Genomic DNA, 25,067 nt, shown 5'->3' with positions numbered 1-25,067 from the left:
GCGGATGGGCTATCAGCAGCTGTTGTAGATGTTTAGACCTGCACACTTTCCATTATAGAAGATTTTTGAAAACTCATCTGCGCATATTTGGAATCTGGACACAAGTGTGCTGGCCGGCGGCTTTACCTTGCTACACTATAACTTGATTTAGTTGCTTTTCTAGAAGAACACTAAGCTGCCAAAAAATCACTGTGCATAAAGAACCCTGGGGGCGGGGGGGATAGAAATGTCCCTCAGCCCACTGAGGATCTTTTGTTCCTTAATGCTCTGACAATAAGTGATGAAAATGATAGGCGCATGAGCATATAAAAACCTTACTTGAATTATACAAAGAATGCTTTTTCTTATAATGTCTTCTTGACTACTTTTTAGGATATCAGTGCAATGGAGGAAGAAAAGGATCAGCTCATTAAGAGAGTGGAACGTTTGAAGAAAAGGGTAAGGCAAGAATTAGCGCTGCAAGACTTTGGCCCCAAGCGTTAAGCCCTTGCAAAGACTTAGGAATGCAAATAAAGATTAAGCAAGGCATGGATTTACATCCGAGGATGGACTCAAATAACACTGACTGAAAGGGAATCTCCCTAGGCAGTAGCCCAAAACCTTCAAGGACCTGGAGCCCAGAGCTTTACTGTCATCTCTAGGGAGTACTGTTTACCAGAAGGAAATGTTAATGGATGTCGGAGCCACGTGACTTGCTAATTTCCCTCTTAAACCCCACAGTAACATGTACTACTTACTCCCTTACTGTAGGTGGAGACAGTTCAGAATCATCAACGGATGCTTAAAATAGCAAGGCAACTTCGAGTTGAAAAAGAAAGGGAAGAATATCTTGCACAACAGAAACAGGAACAAAAGAATCAGGTATCCCCTTAATAGTCTATATTCTCCTGATGAAAGAAATAGTTCCTCCTGACAATTCAAATGTAAAGAAAGAAAAATGTCAGAAGTTCCTGTTTCCCTCTGTGAACACCATGGAATATTCGAAGAGTATTCTGTGGTACCAACAGCAATGCCACCTTTTGGGTTCCTTACTCAGTATGTGTCCGTCTGTCCACTGCCCTTTGGCCTGTGCTGAACTCACGTTCCAGCATCACAGAATATTCATTGTAATGTTAAGCCGTACGGTTAACCGTTGATCAAACTTCTAGGATCTCTCAAAGGTGTCTTGAGAGTCTGGGGCTGTAACATCCTTTCTGTTCCACTGATCACAGCATCCTCTACACTTTACTCCAGTGGTAAATGAGCAAACGATGAAACGCCTCAAAAACTCCCACAATCCATACTTTTAGACTTTGCCTTAAAGAAAAAAAATTATTGGGCCAGAAAAATGTTACTTTTATTTTGTTAAAATCCATTCTCAAAGACTGAGTAGACTTTTATACATTAAAAAATATAGTTCAGATCAGCTCCATTTCCTTCTAACTGGGCGGTGCGGAGTTTGGCTCCCTTGGGACTCGTGTGGCACCGCAGTGGTTCCCCTGCAGCAGCCCTGCCCTGGTGGCCCGGATGGGTCCCTGGCCTCGGTCCCTGGTTCTGAGGCACCATTCGTGAGAAAGCTTGCAGTCCCTGAAGTTAAGAAAAGCATGTTATAACAAGAAAAGCCCGGTACATACATTTCTTTAACAAGTATTTTTCCTTGCTCATCAGATTCAGTAAACAATTTTTTTTTTCATTTCCAAAAACTTTTTTTTTTTTGTAAGTTTTACATGAAAAGGTATTGAGGGAAACATTTACTTTGGGGATTTAACCTAGTAATTTTCTTAGTTCTCATTATCTGTTCCTTTTATATCACAAGCATTATGTGGACCTTGTATTTTGCATGGTCTGTATGGGTGGTCGGTTTCAATAGACTAAGCAAGTAATGGGCCTGACTTGTTTGAAAGCTATTCCATGCGGTGCAGAGACTGCAGAGAGCACAGAGCCAGCTGAAGAGCATGCGCCACGCAGCCGCAGACGCCAAGCCTGAAAGTAAGTGGAAGTTATGAGATGATGCAGGTGGTCAGAGAATCAGTTTAAGTCAGTAATCTTCCCTCCTCTTGCATTGAGTATTCTGTAACAGCTACTACAACGAGTTCTTTGTTGGCAAATCTAACTCTGACTCAGCCAAACTCCAGGCGAGTCACCAAGTCATGACTGGTCTACTTCCTGGCCCTGGTGCACTGGATTGCACATAGCAGGCACTCAGGCAGTATGTTAAGAAGTTGAGAGGTGGGAGTAAAGACCTTAACGATGGATAGGAAGATGGTGATCTTTTCCAAACAGAGGAGGGGAATAAAGTAATTTAAAGAAAATGGTTGAAATATAAAAATAAGGTATTATGTGTGTAATACATGTATTTTTTTGTGGGTGGATAGTGAGTGGGGGGCAGGAAGCTAAAGAGTTCTTGCTTTTCTGACATCTTTCTGGGAAACAGTTTAAGGGTTGTAGTCAGCAGTTCAGGAAAATTAAGCAAATGTTAATTGATCCAGGTATTTAGCTGAATAAGGTCCATCTAAATTCTTCACTGACAAAAAAGGTTTATAAGACGTTTCTATTGACCTGACCGGTTTGGCTCAGTGGTTAGAGTGTCAGCCTGAGGACCAGAGTCAAGGGTTTGATTCCCAGTCAAGGGCATGTACTTGCGGGTTCGATCCCCAGTCGGCTTCATGAGGGAGGCAACCAATTGATGTGTCTCTCTCGCATCGATGTCTTGCTCTCTCTCTTTCTTCCCCCTCCCACTCTATCTGAAAATCAATGGAAAAATATCCTCAGGTAAGGATTAAAAAAAAATTAAGTTTTGCCCTGGCCAGTTTGGCTCAGCGGTTAGAGCGTCAGCCTGCGGTCCAGAGAGACCTGGGGTTCGGTTCCTGTAAGGGCATGTACCTCGGTTGCAGTTTGTCCCCGGCCCCGGTTGGGGTCGTGTGAGTGGCAACCGCTTGATGTGTCTCTCTCACATCGATGTTTCTCTCTCTCTCTTCCTCCTGCTCTATATGAAGATAAATGCAAAAATGTCCTCGGATGAGGATAAAAAATAATAAATAAATAAATAAATAAAGTATACACTTGATCAGTTTTGAAACCATCAAGTTAATCAAGATAACAAATATATCCATCACCCCAAACGTTTTCTTTATAATGCCTCACTTCTGTTCCTAGGTAGCCATAGATCTGCTTGATGTCACTATAGGTTAGTTTGTGTTTTCTAGAATTAGAACATTTTTTTTTAAATAGGGAAAATAATATTTAAGAATTTTAAATCTTTTAAAACATTTCAGACTTTGATTCCTTCCATCTCTGATTACATGCAATATATTTAAGAACTCGAAGATGGGAAAACTAGTCATCTAATAGCCAGAGAAGCCAGGAAGTAGATTTAATCAGAAAACACATAGGAATGACTGTGCAATTATAGTGTGATTCATTAAACACTTTCTCTTTCGTCTTCTCCAGTCCCTTAAAGCAGGCGGGCAGGGGACTGTAGAGAAAATGGAAAACTCATGACTTTGCCATTAGTAAATTGTTTCATGTTAATATAGGGTTAGCACAACAGAACTAAAAATAATTGTAAGGTTTTACACCAGGTTTATGATGCAATCTACGTACGTAGATGACTCAAACCGGAAACCCAGTGTTTTATTTTTTTTTTTTTTTTTTTTTTTTTATTTTTTTTTATCCTCACCCGAGGACATTTTTCCATTTTCCGTTCAGATAGAGCGGGAGGGAGAGAGAGAGATAGAAACATCGACGTGAAGTGACACATCGAGTGGCTGCCACCCGCACGACCAACCAGGGCCGGGGACCAACTGCAACCGAGGTACGTGCCCTTAGCGGGAACCGAACCCGGGTCTCTCTGTACCGCAGGCCGACGCTCCAACCGCTGAGCCAAACCGGCCAGGGCAAACCCAGTGTTTTAAATACTTAAGCCAGAATTTGTAAATGTGTAATGGAAAGATCTGAAATAAATGTTTAAAAGCTCTCTAGGCTGGGAATTTATAACACAACCATTATTCATTGGAAATCTCTGTGTGTATATCTATACACTCTGCCAAAATAAGACAACTATTAAATCTTAAAAATATAATTTAAGTTGCCACTTAACTATAAACTAATACTTTACAACATCAAAACTACCAAACATGGAAAACTGGACACATTTATGAATGTAGATAATTTTTTTTTTTTGGATTTTAATGTGCTGTTAGTGATGTCTCCGTTGCTTTAAAGCTGACAGAGTAGCCCTGGCCGGTTTGGCTCAGCGGTTAGAGCGTCGGCCTGTGGTCCTGAGAGACCCGGGTTCGGTTCCCACTAAGGGCATGTACCTCGGTTGCAGTTTGTCCCCGGCCCTGGTCGGTTGAGTGGGTGGCAGCCACTCGATGTGTTCCTTTCACATCGATGTTTCTCTCTCTCTCTCTCCCTCCCACTCTACCTGAACAAAGAAATAATAATAATAAAGCTGACAGAATATAATGTATTACCACTTATGAAGTGATAGACTATAACTATAAATTGCCTCAGAAGTATTGCAAAAGAAAAAGAGTAAATGACCACGTATAAAAGAAAGAACCTGGATTTCATTTGTATTGTTGTTTGGTTCTTGGATTTCTTACTTAGAATGCAAAATGTGACCCAATAATATATCTCGCTTTTTTTCTCCCCTCCTTTTTCTTTTCCCTTTCAACCACAGTTTACAATCAGTACCGTTCTGCACCGGTTTCAGATGCACAACAAAGTGGCCAGAAAACCATGCACTCTGCAGAGTGGTACCCTTGCTGCCCTGCCTGGCCCCAGAGCCAGCTTTCTCGACATTGTTGACCGTATTCCCCACACTATATCTGACTTTTTCTGCAAATGTTATTTTTGCATATTATGGAGTATAAAATAATTAGGTGATAATTTTTTTTTAATCTTCACCTGAGGATATATATTTTTTTCTATTTATCATCAGATAGTGGGGGAGGGGAGGAGAGAGAGAAGAGTATCGACGTGAGATGGACACATCTACTGGTTGCCTCCCGCACGACCTGACCAGGGCTGGGGATGAACAGCAACCAAGGTATAGGCCCTTGACCGGAATCGAACCTGTGACTCATTGGTCTGTGGGCCGACACTCTATGGCTGAGCCAAATTGGCCAGGGCCATTGGTTGATGCTTGTATGTGTCTTGACTGGGGATCAAACCACAACCTTGGACTATAGGGATGATGCTCTAACCAACTGAGCTACTGGCCAGGGCTTAGGTGATAATTTGGAGAGATCATAATACTACTTTTTCTGTAATTACTTAAACATTTCTTCCATGTAAGTTATCCTTTTTTATTATCATTCTAATTAACATAAAAAGACTTCAGTGGCCAATCTTTTATGATACTACCCTTGATATTATGCATGGATAAGATACACAGATCTACTAGTTATTTTGACAGATATGCCCTACTACACAGGTCTTGTATTTTAAAGTCTACAGACTATTACTACACCTATTCCCTTGGGCTGAATATTCATTTATTTTATTTTCAAAGGTTTAATGAAGAGATTAGAGGAGGAGATAAAGTTTAATTCCTATATGGTAACTGAAAAATTCCCTAAAGAATTAGAGAACAAGAAAAAAGAACTGCATTTTTTACAAAAAGTGGTGTCAGAGCCTGCGATGGGCCATTCTGATCTTCTTGAACTGGAATCTAAAGTAAGTGACAGTCATCTTTTTATGGTTTCCAATTTTATCTCGTCCCCAGTCCTGTGGAGACTGTGTGAACTGCTCTCGGTAGTGTCCGCCCCTGGCTCTTAGATTAGCCTGCGCTGAGCGCTGGTAGCTCTTAGGTTAGCCTGCGCTGAGCGCTGGTAGCTCTCAGGTTAGCCTGCGCTGAGCGTTGGTAGCTCTCAGGTTAGCCTGCGCTGAGCGCTGGTAGCTCTCAGGTTAGCCTGCGCTGAGCGCTGGTAGCTCTTAGGTTAGCCTGCTCTGAGCGCTGGTAGCTCTCGGGGGAGCTGCTCTTTGTGGGGAGTCACAGCAGCGATGCCGGGGCTTCGTGTGCACGATGTTGCAACAGCCTCGTCACCTGATCAGGAAACGAACTTCATGTATAAAGTCATCATATGATAGACTCGTAGTTTATGTATGCATAATATATACTTGGCTAATAATATAATAACTGGATGGCAACTTTTAAATATCATTTATTTTATTTCCAAGAATAATAATATAGCAACTTTATATTTAAAACTAGTATATTTATTAGCCTTTTATGTCAGCTTTGGAATTACTAAACTTTCTTGTAATGCTCATTGAAATCTGGTGTCATATGATAATACTTTTGCTCCCTAGATATAAAACACTAATCAGATGTGTATTTTTTTAAGATAACAACTATGAAAATTGAACAGTTTTGACTTGCGAATCCTTTAATGTGCTTAATAGCCACTATAATTAAATGAATAATTCTTATCATTTTATTCTTTTCATTTACTTACAGAAATTAGATGTACAGGTCAGATTTGGCTCAGATTTAATGTCATAGAATTAACAGAACTCTAGTCTTTTCAAAGGATAAATAGATATACTGAAAGCTGTATGATTTTTTTTTTATATTTGTTGAAGGACTATATGCTTCTGTTTGCTTTATTCAGTTGTGTTATACTGGGAAAGATTTAGATTAATGAGTAGGATAAATGACAGTTACGGGAGAACCACAGATCATGAGAATAGGAAGGTTTTTACGTGTCATCCATGTCAACTCTCAGCTGGGTCCCTGAATTCCTCATGTAAATCCCTGTGGAATGTTAGTTTGGATTTCCTGTATCACTTACAGTGACTGGAAACTTACAGCTGAGGTGAGGGGATAGCCTCAGATTTTAAGAAATTATCCTTTTCATGATAATATATAAATATTTCATGCCGAATATTCATTATAATTTCGATATGGATGGTTAAATCCATGTAAGCAATAATATTGTGTAAATATTTATCACGAACCGTGAAATGTTAATTATTTTTAAAAGTAATCATAACAACCCCTCTAACATGATGGAACTGTTCCCCCCGTCAAATCATTGATGATAAGAACTGGAAATTTTTGGTTTGGCCAATTGTCCCTCACTTTTCATAATCATAGGAAGAGATTTAACCCTTTTTTATTTTCATACTGTTTTAGATCAGTGAAGTAAACACACAGATCAATCAGCTGATTGAAAAGAAAATGATGAGAAATGAGCCAATTGAGGGCAAACTCTCACTATATAGGCAACAGGTAAGAGCAGTCTCTTGGCCCAGGTACTCGGCTCTGACCGCGCAGACTCCACAGGCTGCTATCTGTAGTGTGAGTGAGAAGGAAGAGAGCGATCAGTGTTGTCATTGCTGATCTCCGGATTACAGCAAGGAATTGATGCGAAAAGCCACGAAGACGTGTGTCCAAGTTTGAAATGCAGTACACCTGGGAATGCTCCGTTCCCTTTGTGTCTGCTCACTGTGTGTTTCCATCTGTGAATGTGAATTGGATTGTTTCAATGAAAGGTTACCTTAAGGGATAGAATAAATAATATAATAAATATTTATTATCTTTAATGAATTAAAGACACTGTACTGTTTTAAGTTTAAAGTCGGTTTGCAAGGATAGAACTCATTACCTTTTAGTGCTGAGGCATTTATTATTTTCCCCACAGCTGTTAGATTGTAAGATAAATGTTAGATAAATGTTATGTATTTCCAGACAAAAGATTCGGATGAAAGCCGTGGATTCTCTGAAAAGAACCCAGGCAGGAGTTTAGTGTGAAGAGCATTCTGTAACCTCAGAAAATACTGAGCTATGTAACAGCATTATTCAAGGATGTTAGAATTTTTTCAAAACCTTTTTTAATGGAAAATTTCAACCATACACCAAGGTAGAGGAGATAGTGCAGTGAACCCGTACGTGCCCCTAAGCCTTAGCAATCATGGCCTTCTTATGTCTTCTCTACCCCAGCCCAACGGGATCACGTTGAAGCCAGTCTAGACGTCACATCATCTCATCTACAAACACTTCCGAGTGTATCACTGAAACATAAAGGCTTAAAAAAGATTAACAACATACCACATGGGAAAATCTTAATAATTCCTTAATATTGGGGTGGGAAAAGTAGGTTTACAGTTGTGAGTACATGAAACAGAGTTTATTCTTGTATTATTATGTATTAACTATTGTATTGTTTGTTTGTACAACTGTAAACCTACTTTTGCCCATCCCTGTCTTGGCCAATACCCAGTCAGTGTTCCAGTTTCCTTGATTGTCTCTTTTTCATTTTTTGTTGCTTTGTTTTATTTATTTTTTTTCCTTTACTGATTTTAGAGAGAGAGGAAGGGAGAAGGAGAGAGAGACAGAAACATTGATAGGCTGCCTCCTGCATGTCCCACACTGGGATTTGGCCCACAACCTGGGCACGTGCCCTGACCGGGAATCAAACCAGCAGCCTCTTGGTGCCTGGGTTGATGCTCAACCACTGAACCACACCAGCCAGGCCGTTGTTTTGTTTTAATTAGGACCCGTGCAGGTTCCTACACTGCATTCGGTGTGATGTTTTAGTGGTATAGGCCTGGAGAAGCCAACCTTACATTGAAATTTTATCTCAGTAAAATCTAAGAACTAGATAATTTCACAATTTAATAGAACGTTGATTGTGTATGTTCTATTTTACATTCATATTTAATGCTCCATTAGGCATCCATCATTTCTCGTAAAAAAGAAGCAAAAGCTGAGGAACTCCAGGAAACAAAGGAGAAGTTAGCCAGCCTAGAGAGAGAGGCGTCGGTGAAGACAAATCAGACCCGTGACCTTGATGGCACTGAAGTTTTGAAGGGAGATGAGGTAAGTTGGGGTCTCTCGTGGGACAAGGATATGAGTGTTATTCTTGTTTGAAACCATTAATGTTTTTTGCCTTTTTTATTTTGAATGTCAATAATGGGACGTTCACCCTGGCTGGTTTGGCTCAGCAGTTGGAGCATCTGCCTGCAGACCAGAGAGTCCCAGGTTTGGTTCCCGCTAGGGGCACGTACCAAAAAAATAAAATAAAATAATGGGAAGTTCATCTTATTTTATGAAACCTGTTGAAAACTGAAAACTCTGTGCAGTAATATTGAGGTATTTCTGACGTATAACAACAGATCTTAGTGATTTTATGAGCTAATGTCCCAAAGTTCCACTCTTTAATTGCGTGGATTTATACTGGATTTATTTATTATAAGTATTAAGTTATAAAAGCAAAACCAAATGAGTAGGAACAGATAAGAAAAAGATCACAATTATTGATAAATGTGATTTCATGGAGGGCTGAGCAAAATCACCACATGAGTTACCTTGTCAGTGATGTGTGTGTGACCAGTGGCACTGGCACATTAAAATGACTTCACTGTAGCCCTGGCCAGTATGGCTCAGCATAAGAGCATCGCCTGCAGACCAGGGAGTCCCTGGATTCCATCCAGGGCACGTACCTCGGTTGCAGTTTGCCCTTGGCCCCAGTTGGGGTTGTGCGGGTGGCAACCAGTCGATGTCTCTCTCTCTCTCTCTCTCTTCCTCCCTATCTCCCTCCAGCTCTATGTGAAGATTAATGTAAAAAAATTAATTAATTAATAAAATGACTTCATTGTAGATGCGTACAAAGGTTAAAAATACAGTCATAGCTTGCATTGCTGTTATTTCATTTATCCTTTTGTCAGACCCGTGAGATCAGTAGTAGGACAAGTAATAATTGTCGTTTATAGATGGTTAAACTTAAGCACCAAATATATAATTCCCCATCTCCTTTTTATAATGTTAGCCCAAGAAAGAAGGAAGGAAGGAAGATATCTTCAGCTTAGTGCTTTTTTTTGGTACTTTACCACCTCTTACAGCTTTATTATGTTACATTAGCTGAGAGGCCTCAACAAAAGCTACTTTGAGAAGGTGCTCAGTCCAGACCTCACTTTGGCTTTGAAAAGTTATTGAATTCATACTATTACAAGTTAGCAGTGAACCTTCACTGTGCCAAACACTTTTCTCTGTGGCGCTTCTGACTGTAACCTCCCGACATGCCCTTCGGCTCACCGGGAAGTAGTACATTTCAGAAGTCAGCACTTGATTGAAACATTCCTTTGGCTTTTAACATCCACTTCGAGATTGCTTGGAGACATGGTACTATTTTAAATGATGCTTGGAAGCCAACAGTGTGCGCTTCATAACATCCTTGCTGTCCAGGAAAAAGAAAAGATTAATTATGCAGCAATGTTGCTTTATACGAGAACATGTTACCTCCCAGCATTTTTATCTTTTCATAAGAAAATGTTTCCCAGTTGAGAGGAAATACTCATTGCTACGGTCACATTTGGCATGAGTGGTGCTTCTAATTCAGTATTAGCTATTCCATGTGTACAAATACAGGGAACAGAACCAGCGCCGAGCTATTAGCCTTTATGTGTTTTTTTTTACTAAATATGGTATTTAGGAGAAGTATCTGCTGACAGGAAAAGCATCCTTTTTTTTTTTTTTTTTTTCCAAAGGGGAAAAAGATTAAATTATAAGGTCAAGTTAATTTTTAAGCAATGATCAGAAACTAGAACAAATCAAGTAAACCACGTACTTGGCAATTACCTAAAAGAGCAGAAGGTATTGGGGAACATTAAGTGTAATTTTATAAGTAACAAATCTTGGTAGACTCGTTTTATTTTTTACTTTGATAAAGTGATCGGCCATATGGACAAAAGGGAGGAAGTTTGTTATGCTTACAATTATATAATATAGATGGACTTGACTGAGGTTTCATTTGATACCACAATCACCAAACAAATTATGTTCTTTGCCACCCATCTGTTAACACAGTTGGTGAGAGGGTATCAAGAAGTAGTAGCAGGGTATCTGGAAAGAACACTGTCTGCACCAGGAGTCACAAGTAGGAGAATGAGGTGGGGGGTAACATTTATTGGGCACTTTTTTACAAGGTTCTATGCTGGATGCTTTGCAAACATACACTTCCCTTCTTGTAAGAGATGTTACTGTTATTTACATTTCACACCTGAGTTAAGGGAGATTGTAGAGTCACACAGCTAATAAGTGGCCAAGCTGGGATCCAGGTCTCTCACGCATGTTCCTTTTGACCTTGAGCAAGTATATAATAATTAAAGTATAAATCTGGTTGAAATTATATTCTCAAAGAATTTTGATTGTGGTATCTCTGAGAGAAGTCACCCAAAATATGCTATGGAGCTTTGCCTTTGACCCTTACCTGTTTATTATTTTTATCCGTAATGTAGATTAATAATAGCAGTTAATGTTTATTATGCAATTACAATATGCCACACCCCATACTGGGCTTATTATATACATTATTTTATTTATTTCATTGAATAAGTCTGTGAGATAGACATGATTGTGATTCCTGGTTTTTATAGATAAGGAAACTGAGCCACACAGAGGATTTGTGCTAATGCACCCAGATCACATTGCTAGTAAGTAGCAGTACCGTGATTTGAATTGAGGTAGTATGGCTCTAGAACCCTTAGTCATTTTGATATGACAGGAAATTAGAAAGAATAGTCAGCCTGAGACAGATGACAGAATTATGATTCAGAATTATCTCGGTAGGTAGGAACATTGTGCTTAAACAAACAAAATGCCATTAATGGAATTATAAGTATAATGTCATAGAATTCGAGTTTTGTCAGCTCAACACAGTTTTAAAATACAAAATAGCATACTCCATTCATAAAAATGTAATACCCTATTCATGGTGAAATTATTCCTGGACCCTTACTTTACGTTTTGGCTTCATGTTTTAAGGGGCACGTAGTTATGCTGGAGTCCAGATGACGGTGAGCAAAATGGATGAAAAGTCTGGGAACTTTCATAAAAATCACTGATTATGTATTAACTGAGAACAAAAAAGCGAAAGAGAGATGTAATAGAATTTTATTTAAATATCAAAAGGATTATAGGAAAGATGGTGTGCAGAAAGAGTTAAAATTCAGGCCTGAAGCTGCTATTCTTAGAAAAGCTTGCTTTCGAAGTTGGCCCTTGGCTGGCATCTGGGAACTTGGATTTTAGGAGGATTCCCGCCATTCCCCGATAAGAACAGCTCACTGTGCCTACGCTGTAGGACAGAGGGTGTGGTTTGTACTGAATGCCTGCTTTCCTTCTGGGAATTTTGGTATGGGCCAGGAAGTGTGCCTGGGTGAGCAGCCCAGGTAAAATCCCCAGGCACCAAGTCTCAAATGAGCTTCCCTGGTTGGCAACATTTCGCAGGTACAACTCATTGTTGACGGAATTAAGGGGGAAGACTGTTAGGTTTCCTCTGACCCTCACCTCATGTGCCTTTTCCCTTTGATGGTTTTTTGCTTCGTATCTTTTCACTGTTTATAAAGCATAGCCAAGAGTATGACTATATGTCAAGTCCTGTGAGTCCTCCTAGCAAATCATTGACCCTGGGGATGGTCTAGGGGACCCCCACCCATACATGCAGATTAATATTGTTCTTGTTTGTTTGACCGAAAGCAGAAATAGGACCAGTGGATGGTGGTTAGTAAGAAACATTTGATTGATATAAGAAAAAAAGTCTGCCCTGGCTTGTTTGGCTCAGCGGTAGAGCGTAGGCCTGCAGACCAGGGAGTCTTGGGTTCGATTCTGGTCAAGGGCAGGTGGTTCAGTTGTGGAGATGTCCCAGGCCCTGGTCCTGTGTTGTGGCGGCAACCAATCGATGTGTCTCTTTCACAATGATGCTTCTCTCTCTCCCTCTCTCTCTGTCCCACTCCATCTGAAGATGAAATGGGAAAAAAGCATCCTTGGGTGAGGATAAGAAAGGTGAGGATAAGAAAGGATGGAAGGGAGGGAGGGAGGGAAGCTGGAGGAGGGACACTTTAGAAGTAATGTGTGCATTGAGTAGAAAAAAAAGATTAGACTGGATCAAGACTTCGTGGTTCATAATCTTTAAAAATCTGATTCTGCAAATAACATTCTGCAAAATACATTCTCATGGTATGAAAACCAAAGAATACACATAAAACAAAGTCCCCTGGCCGCCTTCCTACCCTAGTCCAGTCCGAGTCCCTCAGTCCTATTTCCAAAGAGAAACCACTGCGACAAATTTTGTATATCCTTCCAGTTCTCTCTCTGGAGGTAAATACAGATACAGGTGATACTGCTTCGTGGGTTTTGACAACGTGAATGGGATTATGCGGTGTGTATTGTGCAACCTGCTTTTAATAACACGTCTTGGAGATTTTTCCATGTCTGTTCGGTAGAGGATAAGAGAATCAGCTCTGCAGTCAGAACACCTGTTTGCAGGTCACTGTCCTGCCACCTATTGGCTGTATAACCTTAACATGGTACCCAACTCCTCTGTGCCTCCCTTTCCTACTCTGCTAAGGAGGGACATTAACAGTACTCACCTTATATGGTGGTTGTGAGGGCTAAATGAGTTCCTTCCAGTAAGCAGTACGCAACGGTGCGGCTTATGGAAAACAGTGCGTTCACCTCCGGCGGTGACACTTGTTACCGCGCGTGTCTCCAGCTGGCTGCGGCCCTGCGCTCCGCAGAATGGAAGCCCAGGCCCAGCCCGCGGAGAGCATCTGCCTCCTCTGCTGCGTGGAACTCTGCGCCAGCACCGGACCCTCGAGCTTCACTCGGGCGTTCTGACACCATTTGGCTGTCGTTTCACTTTTCTTGATTCGGAGTGAGATTGAGTACCTGTCCACATTCGTGTTTGGTCATTTATATTTCTCCTGTCATTTTCCTGTTTATTTTGTTTCTCTTTTTTTTCTAATGGGTTGAATGTGTTTCCCTATCTATTTATCATATTTTTATATATAGTCTGGATAGTAATCTGAGTAATTGTTTTCTTCTAGTCCGTTAACTGTCTCTTTCTAGATAGAGTCTTTTGTCATAGAGTGGGTTTTCTTCCCTTTTTTTTTCAAACAGCTTCATTGAGATACAATTAACATACAATAAACTACATATACTTAAAGTGCAAATTATTGCAGTTATTCCAAGTTATGATAACTTCAAATATCGGATGTGATTTTAATATTAAGTGACCTCATTTTTCCATAATTTAGAATGCTTTGAAAATCTTTACATAAAAATGTCTTACTTTATTATTATTTTTTAATTCTTTTTTTTTTATCCTCACCCGAGGACATTTTTCGATATTTTGTTCAGATAGAGTGGGAGGGAGAGAGAGAGAGAAACATCGACGTGAAAGGGACACATCAAGTGGTTGCCACCCACACGACCCAACCAGGACCGGGGACAAACTGCAACCGAGGTACGCGCCCTTAGCGGGAACCGAACCCGGGTGTCTCTGGACCGCAGGCTGACGCTCTAACTGCTGAGCCACACCGGCCAGGGCTAAAAATGTCTTACTTTATACAGATTGGTGTGAAAAGAGATAGAAAAACAATATAGCATCATAGCATAATAGTTAACGGTCATAATTATGACTGAGTTGTCAGTGTTACTGTGATCAGTATGACTTTTTAAAAATAACAGAAAGAGCTTAAGTAACCCCACTTCCAGGAAGCATACCCTGTGATTTTTTTCCCAGCTCACACCTCACAGCCCTGAAATGTACTCATGTGTGTGGTAACATGTAGCACAGTTAAGATCACTTGTTCAGTTTCTGCCTCCCCTAAGAAACCACTCAGCTCCATGATGACGGGCATATCTCATGTTCACTACCATTTATTTACTTAATAGTTGGCCTGTAATAGGCCATCGGTAAATGAGTAGAAAACCCAAATGAGTGTATAATCCAATATAGATATAATTTTTCATCAGAAAGATGATAGTATTAAAAATATCTTGGCACTTCAGTTGATAAGAAAAATTATTTTATGTAACTCTTCATCCTACCCATAGTTGCTTATTTCATTGTATAGACAAAGTAATTTCCAAATACCTGGCCGTAGGTCTGGCTGATGTGGCTCAGTTGGTTGAGCATCATCCTATGCACAGAAAGGTCAAGGGTTCCGTTCCTGGTCAGGACACACTCTGGGTTTCAGGTTCAATCCCGTCACGGCACATGCAAGAGGCAGCTGATCGATGTTTCACTCTCACATTGATGTTTCCCTCTCTCTCCCTCTCTTTCTAAACATCAATAACAAAGCATGTCCTCGTCTGGCTGGTGTAGCTCAGTGGTTGAGCATCAACCCATGCACCAAGAGGTCACTGGTTCAGTTCCTGGTCAGGGCACATGCCCAGGTTGTGGGCCCAGTCTCTAGTGGGGAGCATGCAGGAGGCGGCCAATCGATGTTCTCTCTCGTTGATGTTTCTATCTCTCTCTCCCTCTCACTTCCTCTCTCTCTAAAATCAATAAAGCTAAATAAATAAATAAATACAAAAGCATGTCCTCTGGTGAGGATTTAAGTAAATGAATGAGTAAATAAATGCCTGGCCACAAAACTAAATTTGCCATTTAATATGGTGGCCTCCAGTCAGTTCTGTTGGTAAGTGCGATTTCCCCCCTTTCATAGGCAGCAGTCTGAGCTTCATGACTTTGTTTCACTTACTGGAAGAACAAAGAATAGAGCCTGTAGCTACTGATCTTTATCATCGTAATCACCTGGATATCTCTGAATCTCTGCTTTCATTATGAGAAAAGCAAACAAAAAGTGAGCCTCAGTGATGCAATTCTAGGACCCTTCCCAGAGCTGTCATTCAAATGAATGCATGCTTTTGGGGGCTGAACAAATGAACCTCTGGTTAAGGTTTTACAGTAACAAATGAACCTCTGGTTAAGGTTCCAGTGGCGCTTCATGCATTGAAAGGTCACTGCTGGTTTGTGGTACATGGTTTGGGTCCATTGTGTTTTTTCTCCCCTAACCGTTACAAGAAGCTCAGCTGTTTTGCTGTCAATAGCTACTTTAAAAATGTGCTTGGCAGATAATATTTATAAGCAGCTTTAGAAAGGCCCAACCAATTCATTCTACAGCTACCGACAGAAATCCTAGAGATAAATTGCAAAGACCATGAAATCTTCTTTAAATACTTCAAAGAGAAGCGCAATGGAGACGAGGGAATCCTGGCAAGATTTATTTCAGCTGTCAGATCCCGAAAACTAGGAATCCAACTTTGACACTTGTAATTGAATCATCACCCTTCCACGTGAGCCAAGGCAAACCTGTGATATTTTTAGAACCTTTCAAATCACATTTTACTCTTTAGAGTTCAGGTCAGGACCTGAGGCCCCTAAAATTTCCCAGGAGTTGGAACAAAACAGAATAAAATAAATTTGGCTCAATTCACTGTAACAGAAGTAGTATATTATACATGCAGTCTAGGTGAGTCCACAATTTTAACCCCAAATTCGAAAAATTTTCAGAAAAGAAATTCGTTTGTGAGAGTTAACTGCTTGGACAGTAGTTGAAAAACCCATTCGCGACACAGTACCAGCTGTGTGATGTGACTTATTTCTGATAGAAGCACAGAACTTGGATGGTACGATCGACTGTTTCACAGATGGATGTTCCTGGGCCACAAGTTTCTATTAAAACAATTTCCTACCAGCATATACCATATTGCTTATTATAAACTCTCCAAAGAATTAGCAGTTAAGCCGTGGCTGGTTTGGCTCAGCGGTTAGAGTGTCGGCCTGCGGTCCACAGAGACCCGGGTTCAGTTCCCACTAAGGGCACGTACCTCGGTTGCAGTTTGTCCTGGGCCCTGGTCAGGGTTGTGCAGGAGGGAGCTAGTCGATGTGTCTCTCTCACGTCGATGTTTCTCTCTCCCTTTCTCTCCCTCCCACTCTATCTGAAGATAAATGGAAAAATATCCTCGGGTGAGGATTAAAAAAGCGTAATGCTAATAGATTGGCAAAGGTTCGAATAGTACGTGTGTTTAGATATATGGCAGCAGTTAGGATGGGTGATTTGAAAAGACTGTCATTTTAGCAGAAAACAAAGGTTCCTTTGAAACATTTTTTTTCTTGCCTTAAAACAAATAGCAACTCTGAGGCCAGACCTCCGGGAATCCAATGATTTGTGACATGAAGTACGGCATGAAAAGATGGCTTCTCCAGGTTTCCTGCAAGTCAGAATTGAGACAGAATACAAGATGCTGACAGAATGTGGCCATTGGGAAGTCATGGCTGCTCTTCAGCAGTTGGTGTTATTTCATCGCACACCTAGCTCTCTCGGGCCACGGGTTCTTGACAATATAAAGTACTTATTACAGGGTTGTCTTGTAAAGTCCTCGCAAGTAATGACTGTGGAAATAGTTGCCATGCCAGCTATTGAGGTGGGAAGTTTGCAGCAGGGACAGAGATTCCTGTTTCCACATAAATATCCAGAATGATGTCTGGAATTCAATAATACCTTTGAGTTCCAGATAAGCTTTAAAAGCATTTCAATGGTTACATACTTAGGGATATAAGCAGCCTTGTCCATTTGAAAAGCTAGCCCAGATTTTGATCATTACTATTAAATGTTCTAAAGCATATGAAATGGATTAAAGAAGAAAGAACATCTGTCAAATTCCATTTTGATCACAAAGGAGCAGAGTCCGTAAAAGTGGTCCCAAAGCCAGAAGCCAGCACTTTAAAGCATTAATCGTATTATCTCAGCATGTAAAATGATGGCTGCCCTTGACAACTTTAGATTACAAATATATATTGGTCTAAATGATTAGTAATAGCTGCTATGATGGGCCTACCTGCCCAGTGACAAGCTTTATAGTGCAGTTTAATAACAAATTTGTCTGCTTGACCTGCTGCTATAGTGCACTATACAAACTTTTTCCTTAATAGTCCAAGGATTTGTTACATATCTCCTATGCCAGAGCTCCTTTTAAGCCCGGCCAGCGTGGCTGAGCATCGTCCCACGGACTGAAAGGTCCCGGTTCCGTTCTCGGTCAGGGCACGTGCCTGGGTTTCAGGCTCAGTCCCTGGTAGGGGGTGTGCAAGAGGCGGCCGATTGATGTTTCTCTCTCACCTCGATGTTTATATCTTTCTCCCTTCCTCTCTCTCTAAAAAAAATCAATAAGAACATTAAAGAGAGAGAGAGAGAGAGAGAGTGTGTGTGTGTGTGTGTGTGTATATATATATATATATTTTTTTTAATTTTTAAAAAATAATTAAGAAATAAATCTTTCCCTGGCCGGGTCGCTCAGTTGGGTGGAGCATTGTCCCAGTATGACAAGGTTGTGGGTTTGATCCCCAGGCAGGGCACATATAGGAATTGACCAGTGAACGCGTAAATATGTGGTACAACAAATTGATGTTTCTCTCTCTCTCTCTGTCCCTCCTTTCAACTTTCTCCAAAAAAAATCAATGGAAAAAATATCCTCAGGTGAGGATTAACAAAGGAAAAAAAGTAAGATACTCTTTTACTTATAAAACTGACAATTATAAAAAGTTTTGTACATAGACTTTGAAGAGCAGAATGCGTCAAAACCCTATTTCCTTTTGACCATTTCTGGAAGTATGTCCTGTAGAAATTATTAAGAATGTGCCGGGAACTTCCGGTCAGGATGGCAGGTAGGTAAATGCGGTATCCGTCCTCCCACAACCACATCACAGTTACAGCTAAACTCCAGAAGAACCATCATTCAGAACCGCCTGACATCCAGCTGAATGGAAGGCCTACAACTACGGAATTAAAGCAGCAGCCACACGAGACTGGTAGGAGGGCGGAGGGGACGGGCTGGTCCCACACCCAAGCGTGGTGGATAAAAATCAGGAGGACACCTGGGCTGGGAAGGTCCTTCCTGAGGACTGAGGGGTCCCCGTCCCACACCAGGTGCCCCGCTCAGGGTTCCAGTGCCAGGAGGAGAATCCCCATCACTTCTGGCTGGAAAACCAGCGGGAACTGAGGCTCAGGGAGGCTGAGGCGGCTGGAGCCCCAGGCAGCTCCTTAAAGGGCCCGCGCCCGGACTTATCGGACTCTCTCCCTCTAAGCTTGGAGGGGAGGCAGCTCGAGGGGCACCAGAGACACACAGGGAAGAACTGAGCTGTTTGGCCCAGGAACGAGGGCTGGAGAGGGGGCTTTTTCTGGGACAAACGTGCTGCCAGAGGCCTTTGTTCCTTTGGTGAGCCCTTTCCTGGGGCGGCAGACAGCCGCCATATCTGGGACTCCAGCAACCTGGCTCACACTGGTAGCCCAGCCCTGGTGAGGCCCCGCCCCACCCCACCCAACTTTCAGGCCCACCCAGCTGTTGCCAGCTGCTTAACCATAGGATTCGCCTGTCTGGGATCCTGCTACAGGTTTTCCTAAATTCTTTTAAACAAGCAGCATCTGGTCTCAGCTAGCCCCATACCGCTCGTTAAGTAATACATAGAAACAAACACGGGGAGGCAGCCAAAATGAGGAGACAAAGAAACAGGTCCCAAATGAAAGAACAGAACAAAACCCCAAGAAAAGAACTAAGCGAAATGGAGATAAGCAACCTAACAGATGCTGAGTTCAAAATACTGCTTATAAGGATGCTCAATGAACTTAGTGAGAACATCAGCGAACTTAGTGAGGGCCTCAAGAGCATAAAAAAAGACCAGTCAGAAATGATGGATGCACGGTCAGAAATGAAGAAGGCATTAACTGAAATAAAGAATAATTTACACAGCTTCAATAGTAGAGTAGGTAAAGCCAAGAAGCAATCCATCGATTTGGAACATGAGGAAGCAAAAAACACCCAATCAGAACAGCAAAAAGAAAAAAGAATCCAAAAAAGTGAGGATAGTGTAAGGAGCCTCTGGGACAACTTCAAGCGTGCCAACATTGGCATCTTGGGGGTGCCAGAAGGAGAAGAGAGAGAACAAGAAATTGAAAACCTGTTTGAAACAATAATGGCAGAAAACTTCCCTAACTTGGTAAAGGAAACAGACATACAAGTCCAGGAAGCACAGAGAGTCCCAATCAAGATGAACCCCAAGAGGCCCACACCGAGACACATCATCATCAAAATGCAAAAGGTTCAAGACAAAGAGAGAATCTTAAAAGCAGCAAGAGAAAAGCAGTTAGTTACCTAAAAGGGAGTTCCTATAAGACTGTCAGCTGATTTCTCAAAAGAAACTTTGCAGGCCAGAAGGGAGTGGCAAAAAATATTCAGAGTGATGAAAAGCAAGAACCTACAACCAAGATTACTCTATCCTGCAAAGCTGTCATTTAGAATCGATGGCCATATAGAGAGTTTCCCAGACAAGAAAAAGTTAAAGGAGTTCATCACCACCAAATCGTTATTATATGAAATGATGAAGGGTCTTTTTGAAGAAAAAGATAAAATATATGAACAAACAAAATGGCAGTGAATACATAGCTATCAACAATTGAATCTACAAACAAAATGAACAGGCGGAACAGAAACATTCTCTTAGATACAGAGGACATTTTGTAGGTTGCCAAATGGGAGGGAGCTTGGAGGAATGGCTGAAAAAGGTGAAGGGATTAATAAGTACAAATTCATTGCTAAAATGACAAATCTCAAAGGGAAGGGAGTTTGGGGGTGGGAAGAAATAAACCAAAGAACTTGTATGCATAACCAATGGACACAGACAACAGTGTGGGAAAAGGTGGGAGGGGGCGGGAGGGGGGAAAAGGGGGGTCGATGGGGCAAAAATGAGGAACATCTGTAATACATTCAACAATAAAGATTTTAAAAAATGAAAAAATAAAAGAATGTGCCTAAAGATTTATATTCAATATGTTCATCATGGTTTTGTTTTTGTAATTTGACAATTCAGAAATAATCTGAAATCCAAATGATAGAAGTGTTTAAAAAACATTGCAACTGAGTAAATTTGTTTACTCGTACTGGCTTTGTTCACCTGTTCATGAATCCGGCGGCACCCCGTTTAGCAGAGCGAGAGGAGCCAGAGCGTACGAAGTGGAAGACTTCTATAGACAGAAGAGAGCTGGGCAAGGAAGCTATACCAGCCAAAGCGTATTGTTTGTGGCGAGGTCGCCTTCCTTTAGGGGATGTCAAGGGTCTATCAGGCAGATTACCTCTCTAGTGCTGACCAGGTAATTCCTGATTGACTGCTTTAAGATTCCATTCCTGGGAGAGGCCAAAACTATAATTAAATCAGGTGTCAAGTCTTGGTTTGGTGACATGCGGCTTAATTTAAAGTGACTCGTTTTGGGCCTGTTTTCTCTTTTTTAACAAAAGAAACTTCCAGTGGAAGAAAAACATTGATAATGCATTTTCTTTCCTCTGGTTCATTCGGAGTAGTAGGGCCCTTAGTGTGTGTCCCTGGCCACCTGTTGCTTAATTGTATGGAACCATCATTAATCTGACCCCAGCTACCCTTCCCTTAAATAGTTTGTCCAATAAACGTCAAATGATAACCAATCAGCATAGAGCACATTGAGTAATTGGTGGGTTTGTTCTTTCACCAAAAACATTTATAGCTTTTTGCTTTTAAAAATAGTTGTGGAGGACTACAAGAGAGAGAAGGGGAAAATTGGCCTCGATAGGACAGGAGAGCAGATGAGCAGGGTGGATTTCATTTTGGGCACTTTGCCCAGGACACTTTTAATAGAACACACATAGTTACCCCAGGGACTCTGAGTCTGTGGTTATGTCAGGCTTACACATTTATTCTTTAAAAGGAAAAATTGCAAGTTATTAGACTCTAGGTACATTGGTATGACTTAAATTTGTAAAGCCATTAGTGTAATCCACCCATTGATAATTTGCCATGTGTGGGCTGGAATCCTTTATGTTAAAACCGCCTTAATCATGGACAGAAAAATATTTTGAACTTGATTCCTCTAAAACACGTGTTCTTTATTTCTTTCTAAGTTTAAGTCAACTTTAGAATGATGTCTAAACTAGGGATTAGAAGTTATTTTTTATTGAAGAATTTTTGGTCTTAGTCTTCTTAAGGGGATTCTTTGACTACTCAAGAATGAATTAAGTCTTTAAGAAAAATAAATACCCAAATTCTAGAAATCTTTTACTTCCTATTTTACTACCTTACAAATTTAGAATCACTGACCTTAGATTTAGCTGTAAAATTTAAAAGGAAAAATACCAACAGTAATAGAGCTTGCGTTGAGATCGTGGCTTTCAGTAAATTTTTTCCTTCTTTTTCTGTTTTCTAAAATTTCAGCAATACATTTATTACTTTTTATTATTTATAAAATTATTGCCCTGGTAGCTCAGTTGATTAGAGTATTGTTCCAATATGCCAAGGTTGTGGGTTTGATCCCCAGTCAGGGCACATACAAGAATCCACCAATGAATGTATAAATAAGTGGAATAACAAATCTATGTCTCCCTTTCTTTCTCTCTCTTCCTCTCTCTCTTCTAAATCAATACATTAAAAAAAATTTTTAATAAATAAAATAGTAACTCCCCCAAATTAGCCTTAAAATGGACTGGATATTAAAAGGCTACGATTCTCAAAGAATTATCGCATATTAGATAATATGGAAGCTTACTTTTGTTTTTACGTGATGTGTTTAAATGTAACAGGCCAGATTCGTATTCTGGACATTTTCTTTATAATGTAATTAATAAAAGGATAGAATAGGAAAAAAGTATATTATGTAGTAAAAAGCATCCAAAAATTATTACTACTAATGGTACATGAGAGGAATTTGATTTTTTTTTTATTCTCACCCGAGGACATCTTCCCATCTTTTGTTCAGATGGGGGGGGGGGGTAAACATCGACGTGAAAGGGACACATCGAGTGGCTGCCACCCGCACGACCCAACCAGGGCCGGGGACAAACTGCAACCGAGGTACGCGCCCTTAGCGGGAACCGAACCCGGGTCTCTCTGGACCACAGGCTGACGCTCCAACCGCTGAGCCAAACCGGCCAGGGCAGGAATTTGATTTTTTAAAAAGCGTTATGTTCTATTTCAGAAATACCAGAAATTTCCCACATTTGCTTCTCATATTGGGTAGTGCTCTTCTTTTTTAAAAGTTTGTTTTTATTGATTTTGGAGAGAGAAGGAGAGAAAAAATATCATTGAGAGAGAAACATCGATTGGCTGCCTCCTGCACACCCCCTGCTGCGGGTCCAGTCTGCAACCTGGGCATGTGCCCTCATGGGGAATCAAACCCGTGACCTCTTGGCACATGAGACGAAGCTCAATCCACTGAGCCAAGTGGCCCAGCTCGGGCAATACTTGTAATGAGCCAGTGCCTCTTGACCTTGAAACCTGCTGTTTCCTCTACTTGGAATGCGCTCCCCTGCCTCTTCCTCCTTCCTCTACCTCACCCCCACTTTTTCAGCCTTGACTTAAATATATGTATTTAGAAAATATTGCCATAACCTCCCTCCCCTAAATCCCAACCCCACTTTTTCTACCTTCATCCCCACCCAGGTTAAACTCCTCAGAGCCCCTTTACTTCTTCATAATGTTCACCATGGTCGTAAACATCAATTCAGTGTTCGTTTTCCGCGTTCTTCCTTGAGCTTGATGAAGGCAGGAGTATGAGTACCTTGTATGGAGTTAGAGTCTCAGTGTCTGGCACAGGGCCTAGTGCGTAATGGTTAATAAGTAGTACTCATCTAATGAATTTCTTTAAGTATGTATTTGCTTTTCTAAGCTCTGGTTGGTCTTACTTAATATTAGGGTCTTTCCATTGGAGTATAAATTTGTAACTATAAATTTAATATCATTAGTAGGTAAATAGTTGAATTATGCAACTATGAGTACCCACTAACTTTTAGTATTCTTAGCTTTTTAATATGTGGGATGGGTTTTACCCCAATGTCTAAGATGCTTCTTACAGTATACGGTCACGGTACATTTCTTAAATGATAAATAGTGTCTCCAAGTGACTCTTCTGGTTGGCTCAACTAGTACCGGTAGATCCAATGCTACAAAAATAGTGCAATACAGAGGAGGTGCTATAGTAAGACTACAGCCAGAATTGCTCTCCTACATTTCCTCCTTCTTTTAACCTTTTAGCTTTTGGAGGGTTGAGTTTCTGTTCTCCTAATTCTTATTTGTAAAGTCCAAAATGGATAGTTTTCACATAAGGATTTATAATATTTAGACAGATCCAAAAAATTGAGCAGTCTTTTTAACTTTTCTAATAAAACTAAATTGTTATTATATACTTGGGACATGTGTTAGACAGTAGAAAAGAATGTTTTTCTAATGCATTGAGATTATGTGTGATATTTAGCAACTACTTTTCTACTCATTAAACTATATTTTGTGTTCTTTTACAGTTCAAACGATATGTCAGTAAACTTCGAAGCAAGAGTACAGTATTCAAAAAGAAGCAACAGATAATAGCTGAATTTAAAGCAGAGTTTGGTCTCTTGCAGAGGACAGAAGAACTTCTTAAGCAACGTCATGAAAATATTCAACATCAACTGGTAATATTATCTTGGGGTGCTAAAAGTATAAATACTGGGAGGTTTATGGGTTATAGCTTTATTTTTACTGGAAAAAAAATCATACAATTATTGTTTTTTTATTAATTACGGAGATATTATATAAGCTGATTCATTTATTTGGGGGGAGGAATATGTTTTTATTGATTTTAGAGGGAGAGGGAGCGAGAGAGAAACATCGGTAATCCACTGCCCCTGCACCCGCTCGCTGGAGATCAAGCCCACATCTGGGGGATGTGCCCTGCCCGGGAATCAAACCTGGGACCTCTCGGTGCTTGGGACGATGTGCAACCAACTGAGCCACACCGACCAGGATGATTCAGTATTTTTGTGGGTTTTTTTGTTTGCTTGTTTTTTGTTAATCATCACCCAAGGATATTTTTCTATTGATTTTTAGATAGAGGAGAAGGGAGGTAAGGAGGGAGGGAGAGATGGAAAGAGAAACATGGATGTGAGGGAGACACATCGATTGGTTGCCTTCCGAACGACCCTGACCAGGGCCAGGGATCAAACCTGCAGCCCAGGCACATGCCCTTGACAGGAAATCAAACCAGTGACCCTTCCCTGTCCACTGTCCAACACTCTAACCACTGAGCCAATCTGGCCAGGGCTGATTGGTTTATTTTTAATGTAGCAGTAAGCACTTCTATGCTTGCTGAGTTTAGGGTAACTAACAGCCTTATGATGTCCTGTAATATAATAACCCTTTTCTCTGCCTGTTGGTCCCCTGGCACGAGGAGCCCAGGTGACAGCATGGTGGTCAGAGCATTAGGTGCAGAGGGTCTCTGAAGGGGTCCTCTGGTGGCCGCGT

The 25,067-nt window shown here is 40.8% G+C and overlaps 1 protein-coding gene across 1 annotated transcript in view; it reads left to right on the top strand.

The window, feature by feature from the left end:
* The window catches only part of IFT81 (intraflagellar transport 81), a 51,451-nt gene that overhangs the window by 9,826 nt on the left and 16,558 nt on the right, over positions 1-25,067 (top strand). Inside the window, exons 6-12 of the mRNA XM_036276501.1 lie at positions 373-438; positions 751-861; positions 1,884-1,968; positions 5,498-5,661; positions 7,124-7,219; positions 8,663-8,809; positions 24,089-24,238. Coding sequence (XP_036132394.1) covers positions 373-438; positions 751-861; positions 1,884-1,968; positions 5,498-5,661; positions 7,124-7,219; positions 8,663-8,809; positions 24,089-24,238 — 819 coding nt within the window. The remainder of the gene's footprint in view (positions 1-372; positions 439-750; positions 862-1,883; positions 1,969-5,497; positions 5,662-7,123; positions 7,220-8,662; positions 8,810-24,088; positions 24,239-25,067) is intronic.

Source organism: Molossus molossus, unplaced genomic scaffold (genome assembly GCF_014108415.1).
Source record: "Molossus molossus isolate mMolMol1 unplaced genomic scaffold, mMolMol1.p scaffold_m16_p_22, whole genome shotgun sequence".
Taxonomy (NCBI): domain Eukaryota; kingdom Metazoa; phylum Chordata; class Mammalia; order Chiroptera; family Molossidae; genus Molossus; species Molossus molossus.
The sequence above is the reverse complement of the archived record's forward strand: the minus strand, read 5'-3'. Positions and strand labels throughout refer to the sequence as shown.